The 10,092-nt window shown below is 35.3% G+C and overlaps 1 protein-coding gene across 9 annotated transcripts in view; it reads right to left on the reverse strand.

Annotated features, from left to right (window-relative positions):
• Positions 1-10,092, reverse strand: part of UIMC1 (ubiquitin interaction motif containing 1) — a 109,441-nt gene that overhangs the window by 17,616 nt on the left and 81,733 nt on the right. For all 9 annotated transcript variants that reach the window (XM_015598043.2, XM_015598044.1, XM_015598042.2 and 6 more), the window contains one exon: positions 6,378-6,531. In XM_015598043.2, the coding sequence (XP_015453529.1) occupies positions 6,378-6,531 (154 nt within the window). The remainder of the gene's footprint in view (positions 1-6,377; positions 6,532-10,092) is intronic.

Genomic DNA, 10,092 nt, shown 5'->3' on the forward strand with positions numbered 1-10,092 from the left:
AAGGAAGGAAGGAAGGAAGGAAGGAAGGAAGGAAGGAAGGAAGGAAGGAAGGAAGGAAGGAAGGAAGGAAGACAAACAAAACTCTGTCAACTGAAAATTCTATATTCAGTGAAAATATCTTTCAAGAATGATGGTGAAATCAAGACATTTTCAGATAATGAGAATACTAAGGAAGTTTGTTGCTAGTAACCCACACTATAAAAAATGCTAACAGCAATTCTTCAGGCTGAAGGGGAATGACATGACATGCATGCACTCAGATCATCAGAAAGAACTGAAAAGTATCAGAAATGGTAAATACCTGGTAAATGTGAAAGACTATTTTCATTTTAATTCTTTAAAATACACAAGGCTGTTTAAAGCAAAACTATAAACTGTTTTATGGGGTTTATAATATATGCAGATGTACACATGACAACTATGCATAAAAGAAAGGGGAGGGTAGTAAATGGACCTGTACAGTTACAAGATTTCTACAGTGTTCATAAAGTGGTAGTTGCTCTACGTAGACTGTGAAAAGTTTACCTTCCCTAGAGTAGCCACTAAAAATGCAGAGGTATGGCCAAAAAAAAAAAGCAATTCTATAACATATTCGAATAATCAAAAGAAGATATGAACAAAAAAAACAGGAAGAAACAAAATGGACAAACAAAAAACAATAAAATGGCAGACCTATATCCAACCACATCAATAATTAAATGTTAATTAACTAAATTTCCAATTAAAAATTAGAGATAGTCAGGGGTGGTTCCACAGAGTAGTGGTTAGCATGTCTGCTTTACATGCAGAAGGTCTTGCGTTTGAGCCCCAGAGGAGCTACGGCCCATACCCTGGGTGCGCCAGGCCCCTCGGGGTGTGCCAGGCCTAGGGTGTGCGCTGCAAGTGCATGGGAGGAGATGCCCCACCCTTAGAGATCTAGTTCTTAAGGGGAGACGGCAACATCCATAGGTCAGGGGTGGAAGTGCGGGGGTAGGGGGGAGAGAATTAAAAAAAAATTAGAGATTGTCAGAATAGGTAAAAAGCATGAGCCAGTGGTCATGAGACATACTTTATTTATGAGACGCACTTTAAAAATAAAACTACAAATATATTAAAAGTAAATGAATGGAAAAAGATATCCAGGCAAACAATATACATAAAAAGCTGAAATTGCTAGAACCACATCCAGCTGTTCTAGCAGATGAAATACACATCAAAAGAAAGATATTACCAGAGATAAAGTTAGAAACTAAACAACATACTTACAAGTTGGCTCTAAAATATATACAAAAATGCATATGGCTAGAAGATCCATAGCAATCTTAAAAAGAATAAAGGTATTTGACTTCAAGACTTACTATGAAGCTACTGTAGTCAAGATATTTGTGGTATAGGCATAAGTAAAAACAAATAGATCAATGAACTGTAACAGAGAACCCGGACACAAGTCCTCACTTATATAGTCATCTGAATTTCTACAAAGGCAGCCAAGAAATCCAATGAAAGAGAAGTCTTTTTTTCAACAAATGATGCTGGAATAACTAGATATCCATATGGAAGAAATAAACCTCAACCCTGACCGCATGTCATATACAAAAATTAACTTGATGTATCATAAACCTAAAAAGAAAATAAAAACCATAAAAGAAAAAAATCGATAAATTAGATTTCATCTTAAAACTTCTGCTCATCAAGACACCATTAAGACAATGAATAGGCAAGTCACAGATTACAGGAAAATATCTGTACAACACATATTTGACAAATGAATGGTATATTCAGGACATATGAAAAACTCCTGTCTCAATAATAAAAAGTCAATCCAATTTTCTAGTATATAGCAGGTGCTCATAAATGGTAGCTATTGTTGGTTAAAATTAAGTATGACTTATAAAGATCTGGCAAATTAAACCCTTTTACTTAATGGAAAAATAATATCTTGCTATCAAGTGTTTCTTTATATTAGAACCTTATAAAAATCCTTAGTAGCAAGTCAGTCTGTGAATGAATAGTCAATCTCCACAGCCACCATATAAGTAATTCTGATAGTTCAACTGATCCTTTGATTTTGCACACAAGCTTTTACAGAGGTGACTTATGTCACACTGACTCTTCACTAGGACATAGTGTAAATCCATCAAACTGTTTCTTCTATGAAAAGCTGAGAAGGTCAATTCTGATGAGATGAGATTTCATACTTGCATTCAAGGGTGAAAGATTCTAGTACTCTGCCTTCCTAAAACTGACTGAGGCTTCCATGGTCTCCTCAAACTATCCCCTGACTGTGGATGTCCCCATCTCTACACATGGTAAGGCAGAACACAAGAATAAAGAAGGCGGCTAGCTAACACTGGAGTCAGGCATGGCTCCAACTCTGCTGCTTATTAATTAACTGTCTGATGCTGGACAAGTACTAAACCTACCTTTTTGATACTAGTTTTCTCACAGGTAAATTGGAGATAATAACAACACTTACTCTCTAAGGTAATTATAGTCCTGACTGCAGCTCTAAGATAGTTCTAATGGAGATGGCTGATCTAATATTAATTCCTTGACCTTTCTTCTTTTTAAAATGTTCTAAAAGCCTAAATTTAAAAGTATGACTAGATCATGAAGTGAGAGAACTTCTCTAAAGTGGTTTTTAGCTGTTAATATTCCTTTACCATATAATGCTTTGAGTATTAACTCGGGTGTTAATAAGAGCTCTTTTATTTTTCAAGAAAGGAATAAGCACATTTGGGGGGGGGGGAAACTGCTAAAAGAAATCTAGAGACCCATTCTTCAGCAGCAAAGCACAGTAAGTAGAGGTAAGCAAAGACAGAGTCAATGTTAAGAATAATAAGATAAAGAAGAGCAAAGTCACTGAGGATGTGGACTGCATTCAGACTTCCATTTCACAGGCCACATCATACACAACTTTATTAATGTGCCATAGTGAAGGCAATATGAAGAAATGTTCCACAGAAAGGCTGAACAAGTTTTCAGAAGACAACTAAGACGACTCCTGTGCCAGGCCTCTTACCTCTTAGCTTCCTCCTTTCATAATCAATGGTAATGAATTCTTTACCTTTTTCTCCTTCCTGCCCACTCCCCACTTAATTCTGCATGGATTCCAATACTCTTTTTCCCATATCAGTACCATGTCTATTCACACCGATTAGATCTTTCTGCAGGATCAGCACTGCTTCTGCTTCAAGAAATAAAAGCTTTGACAGCATTCACACAAGGGGGTTGCTGTCCCAGGCTACATAAATCTGGAAACTTAGTAAAAACTAATGAGTGGGTGATAAAAATCTGAAAAGCACCTTTGAAGCAGAAGGCAAATGACTTATAAAGAACTTATATAAATTGATAAGAAAAATACTAAGAATCCAATAGATACTTAGGCAAAGCTCAAAGAACAAGTTTTCAAAGAAGAAATACAAACCGGCTTAAAAATTTTTTTTTCAACTTTACTACTAATCAAAGAAATATAAAGTACAATGAATGCCACTGAATACCCATAAATATGCTATGCTTTTTTTTAAAAGAATACTTCTCAGTATTTGGAATGATATGATGAAAGAAACACTCTCATATGCTACTAGTGAGAATTTAAATGAGTATAACCTTCCAGAAAGCAATCTGAAAACTTTTTACATATAATCCAGTAATTCCACTTTTAGTAATACCATTTAAAGAAATAACTAATTGGAAATTCAGACAATTTATCCATTACAAGGATAGTCGATCTCTATTAGCAGTGACTAAGAATAGTCACTGCTATTTTAGATGCATATTTTAATAGGAAAAAAAAGGTTAAAAACCCCATTGATATTAGGGAACACTGAAGTATGTCCTTTTTCTCACCATCTGTGAATGGTTAGTCCTTCTATTTTACCACTTCAACCCCCAGCACCTAGCACAATACCTCACTAATACCACAAAAATTTTTGTTAGCTTAAAACACTATACAAAGCCAATTAATCAATGACTTAAGATAGTATAATTTTATACACAGAAACATGAACACACACATAAAAGACACGAACACTAAACTTATTACTGACCTAATTCTACCACAATTTGGAATAAACTCAATTCCATGAGATTGCAGAAGTGAGTATTAGATTGCATTTTAATGTAACAGTAGTAATCAGAATCTACAGTCATTCCCCTTTGTCCTTTCTCTTTCTTCCTGCCTGGAACACAGATGTGAGGTCTAGAGATGCAGCAGCCATCTTAAAATCATAAGTCAAGAAGCCAGAAGTAATAGGCTGTAGAGCCAGAAAAGAAAAACCTAAGTTCTTATTATATCACTGAGCCACTGCCTCACTCCAGACATCTTGTTATGTGAGACAAAGACACACTACACATTAAACCCATTGTTATTAGTGTTTACCACTTTGACTATCTAATAATTCTGACAAGAAGGTCATCTATTCCTAGAGCTCAAGGGGCATTCAGCTTCTCAAACTCATTTATTTATGGACCTCAATTCCTACTAGACGGTTGACTCAGACAACTAATACCAGTTGAGTAAGCATGTTCAGTGAGATATTGTCTCTTCCTTCTCTGGTCACCAAATGCCCAGCCCCAGAATTCTTTCAGGCACTAGAACTCTGCTAAAATCACACTAAAAGGCGATGTCAAATCAAAACAGCATCTAGAATCCCAGGCCTTCAGTGCTTTTCTATTAAAAAGCTGATGACCAGATTTAGGTCTTCGCTTTTCACTGCATTTAAAAGACTACAATGCTATTCATAAATATCTTTAAAAATGATGTCAAAATCTGTGACCTAGTAATTCCACTATTGGGAGTAGTTAGTAACAGCAGCTGAAAGTTTTGTGCTGGACAGTGTGCTAAGCACTTTGCTTAAAATCTCATTTAACTTCACAAAAATTGAATAAGGTCATTACAATTATTTGACAGAAGCTTGGAAACCAACACAAGGTCACACACTAATAAGTGACAAAGATGGAATTCAACCTCAGATTGATTGGACTCCAGAGCCTATCTTTTTTTAATACCACCTAAACCAGGAATATACCCTTGGGAAATAACCTCAAAATACAGCAACAACTTTAGGCATAAGGAGCTCAGTGTCATGTAAGTACAACATGGCAAAGCATTCTAAATACACAACACTTAAATAAATTGAAGCAAATCAGATTACAAAATATTATGTAGGCATCAAAGATATTTTTACATCTAACTTTTAGTGACTCATGGAGGAAATTTCATGCTGTAAGTAGAAAAAGCAAAATACAAAATTTTACATATAGTCAGGTCTCAACTATATAGAAAATAAATCTGCACATGGAAAGATCTAAATTTACTGCTAAATAAAAAAAGACAAGTTGCAGAATAATATATATACAGCATGGCCCCACTTACGTAAATAGTGCCTGACTCATTTTAAGTATTCAATAAATGTAAGCCATTATGATGATGATGATGATGATGATACTTTGATAATACTTTTTATAATACTTTATAATCATAAAAATCAACAAATTTATTTAAATAATAAGCTACAGCACTTCTTTATTTAATACATAAAAAGTGTACTACTTTAGGAAAATTAAATAACATGTGCCTTTCTTTACTAGAAATATTAACTTATAAAATAACTCATAATTATACAAGTTCAGATTAAATACTTCTAACTTATAGGAATCGAGTAGCACTGAGAAAAATGTGGCAACGATACCAATCATCTAAGGTATGGTTATATTCAGTATGTTGGACCACACAAAACTGTGCTGATAGTATTATATTTAGAGTTTAAAGTCATAGAGAGAAAGGCAAGATCGGGGTGGTACTTCAAGGGCTATGTTGAACAAGCAGATTCCCTTGGCCAGTATCTTACACTACTAAAACTAAGGCTTTGGATGCATTCTTCAAGAGATAATCAATAGCTGCAGGGTGATACAGCAGACACATATTGGACATGAATGGAAATTACGAATATTTTTCAGCTGCTGTCTTTAGGTAGAATTTACACACAAACAACACACACACAACCCCACGAGAAACTTATTTTGAAGGAAAAATGGGCAACTCTTAAACTTAGTTCCTCAAGTTCCATAAGAGTCTTAATATTTGAATATTTAAGTTGAAATGCACAGTCTGTGGCATCACATTGATTTCTGGCCTATCTACAGCAAAGAATAAATTGAAATGTTAAAAAATGAAAGATTTTTCCCTTCCCTTTCTCCTCAGGTATGTGCAACAAAACAATATACCTCCCAAAGTAATATAGAACATTAAAAATGCTGAAAATTTGAAAACAAAACAGAAAACCAACAGCTACAACTCTGAAGAAGAGTTGTCTGTTTTTCTTGCACTGTACTGTGTAAGATTACAAAACCATCACACAGACAAAGAAGAGTTTGGCTGTTCTGTAAGTCTTTACCTGTTTCTTGCCCCATTAGCCCATTGCAGTACATGGCATGTTGTTCAATCTTTGTGGGTGGGAAGCCTTGGTCACATAGTGGGCAGGATACCTTGGTATTGGCTGAGAAGGTAGAAGTACATATTTCCTTCTCAGTATCTTCCCTGTTACCAACCTGAAGAATATGACAAATGGCAATTTTAACAGCTTTACTTTATAAAATATATTTCCCCCCAAGAGACTTTATCCCACACTTCATTTACTTTCAAAGAGACAACATCAATTAGTTTGCCAAATTCAGGACTAAGGGTTGAAAGATACAATAATATTGTTAATACTTACTCAGTGCCTGCCTACTATGTGCTAATAAGCACTCTGCATATTAATACTCATTTAATCCTCATAATAATCTTAAAAAGGTATTAACATACCCTTTTACACATGAGAAAAGCATTGTCCAAAACAGTAAGGCAACTTAACCAAAGTTACAAAACAAATAAGTAGCAGAGCTAAAATTCAAACCAAGGACTTAGCTGGTTTCAAAAACTGAGGGCATTCCTCTCTATCATGCTGCAAGTCACTGTCCTCGTTGGGTCAATATACTGTGTTTGCGGTGTTTCAGCAGTCTGTGTATCAACAATATCTTAAAAAAGAACAGCAATCTCACAAAAGAACTGTGATACTGTAAGTGACTTCAGACATAAGGAAGTTAGAAAACAAAAGAGCTCTAAGCAAAAGCAGCACAACTAAAATTTAAGAACCTAGTCTTCAGCTTAAACCAGTAAGATATACCACCTCCTATGTTTTACTTGTGTCTTTTGGATTGAAAGAGGAAATACAACTAAAACTCAAATATTTAAGACAGCCAAATAATCATTAAGACAATTCTGCTGAAACCATTCTTATACCTTATCTCTCTTACCCCTCTGTGTTCTATAGTCACCATTTTTCCTACAGTTGCCAGTATCTCTCAGAGGCAGTTTTATTTTACCTTTACAGGTAAGAACTAAGAACTCTACGGTGATTAATTCAACAGTATGCGTGAACACTGCAGCACTACTGCCTAATACATGCTTCAAAAGAGAGCATGTCCTACCCAATCAATGTGAAACTGTCCTGCATAGCCACTATTTCCATTTAAGTGCAAGGAGCACCCGGGCTGTCATTATGCCTTACTATGGGGAAAAAATAAACCATCTTCTGGTACAAGAATAAAACAGGACCAAAAAAGCAAAGGGTAGATCATTTGAGCTCTGAGACAACTGTTTTTTTGTGTGTGTGTTTTTTCTTTTTATTCTCTTTAAATTTAGGCCATCCTCAAAATCTACTGCATATGAATGTGATCTAGCAGAGAGGGAAACAGGCCATCTAAATACCAAGTTAAAGAGTTTCCACAATTGCCAGAAGATGTTTTCAATATGCCTGCTTTTTACTTAAGAAAACATATTCTGAAAGGGAAAAAAGGGAAGATGAGAAAGGAACAATCAGTGGTTGAGTTCCTATACTGTGCCAGGCTTGAGCATGCATTTTCCACGTCCATCCCTCACAACCCAACTGACCAAGGTACCAGTAGCTTCAGTATTACAGAAGAAGAAATTGAGGCTTGGAAAGGCAAAGTAACCTACTGATCACAAAATTAGTAAGTAGGAAATCTAGATCCAAACCTAGGCCTGTGTGGGATCAAAACCTTCAGTATTTCCATTCTACCACAGTGTGGCAAAAGTAAAAAAGCACCTCCTCTCACATTGTTTCTGGAAGCTGACTCTGCCAGGAATTGAGAGACTATATGGTTCTATTATTCTCTTCTAGGAAGTGGGGAGAGTCAAGTGGGTCTAGAAGTTCTAGGTGTTGTTTATTCCAAGTTTAGTCACTAAGCTTCTCACAAATCCAGGTTCCTCTGTTCATAAGTTTTACAATGAAAAGTTGTCCTGTGCATGCAAAGCCATTTGAACAGAGGGGAGAAAAATCAATATACCTTAAAAGTTGCAAGTAGTCTTGAGCTACTACTAAAAGTTAGTGGCAATCGAGCAATTACTAGGCATTCTAAGGTTCGCTAAGCACAGAAATGTTATGTTATATGACAGGCATGTCATAGTGCTCACACCCTGCACTATATATCCTTTGTATTCATCATCAGTTCTATAAAATGTGGAGAATGTACCTTCAACTATTAATGTATTCAAGAAGGAGTAGTCTGTCTATTATTGTCTTACTGTGAATACAAAACCACTTACAATCACACTCATAGGCAACCCAGAAGGTTTCTGAACATTTTTATATTAAAGTAAATAATGAAGGAACCTCAAGAAAAAAAATACAAGCAAAGCAGCATTTATTAGGACCATGTAGTCAGGGATTTATTTGGTCTCTGCAAGTGATTTCTACTTCTTTTAAAATACTATATAGCCATTTCTCAAAAGAGGTAGCTGGACACTGAATCTTGATCTCTTAAAGGTCTTTTACCTTCTGGCCTCAAAAGAAACTTCACCTCAAGAAATGAACCCAGTGAAAATAAAAGTATGTCCCACAAATCACCAACCCCCACCTGTCTCATGTCTAGAAAGCTGCTTAGATCTTTCCGCTCTTACCCTAGGACTCTTATCACAGTTTACTTAAAAACCAACTGATTAAACCGACTGTTTGATTCTAAATAACACATATTAACTCTTCTGAAAACAGATTATCTGAGACTCCAACTAAAGGAAACTCTCAGGGAAGAAAATATTATTTCCAAAGGAACGTGACCACTGCAGGACATCAAATCAAGAGGGTTATAGTTCTGCCACAGATATTCATTCCAAATACCTTAAATACTGTTGAGCAATTCTGTCATTAGTAGGGTAATATCACTGAACAGACACAATACATTAAAAGCAATAAATAATAACTGTTCTACATCATACTTCTACTTGTGCCAGATCTCTACTATGTCTTATATTCTTTATCTAATTTAATCGTCAGAGAAACCCACTGAATGTCTCCATTTTACATACGAAGAACTAAAATTCACAAAAGCATTTCTCTTGTATGCTCCCCTAATGCCCTAGGCATTAAAATGTGAGACCACATTATAATTTTAAGGACAGAGATTTTTTTTTCTTATATCTCCAGAGTCTAAAACAATGACTAGATCCCAGTATATTAATTATAATATCTGCTAAATAAATTAATAAAATGATTAATTAAATAATTTGCCCAAGGTCATAGTTAAGTGGTGGGATTGGATTTGAAGTCATGTCTTCTAATTCCAATGCTCAAGTTCCTTGCACTACACCAAATCACCTGTCAATAAACAAGAAATCTTAGGACTAATGACCCTATGCATAGATTCTAAGAGCAAGAGTCCATACCCATTATACAACCTTTGTGCAAATAAAATGTACAGATTCTATCTTTCTAATAAATAACTTGTAACTAGTAAGAAATTACTCAACTTAAAAACTACAGCATCTCTAACTTCTTTTAATAGAAATTTTAATACTATTCAGAGACATCCACAGATACAGCAAAGAACAACACAAAAGGAGGACACTCAATGTGAGAAAGACCATACAATTCCATCCATTTAATGTGTAGTGGTGCAGATATATACACTATAAATCTAAATAGGGTTCATGCTCTTTGCCCTAAACAAAGAGCAGTCTCCTTTGTAGTCATGAATGAGTAAGAAATCAGCCTTGATTAACTAAAGGCTTGCAAGGCTTCTTCTGTATATTAGGATGACTGTGTTAGCTAC

This window comes from Pteropus alecto, unplaced genomic scaffold (genome assembly GCF_000325575.1).
Source record: "Pteropus alecto unplaced genomic scaffold, ASM32557v1 scaffold78, whole genome shotgun sequence".
NCBI classification, from domain to species: Eukaryota; Metazoa; Chordata; class Mammalia; order Chiroptera; family Pteropodidae; genus Pteropus; species Pteropus alecto.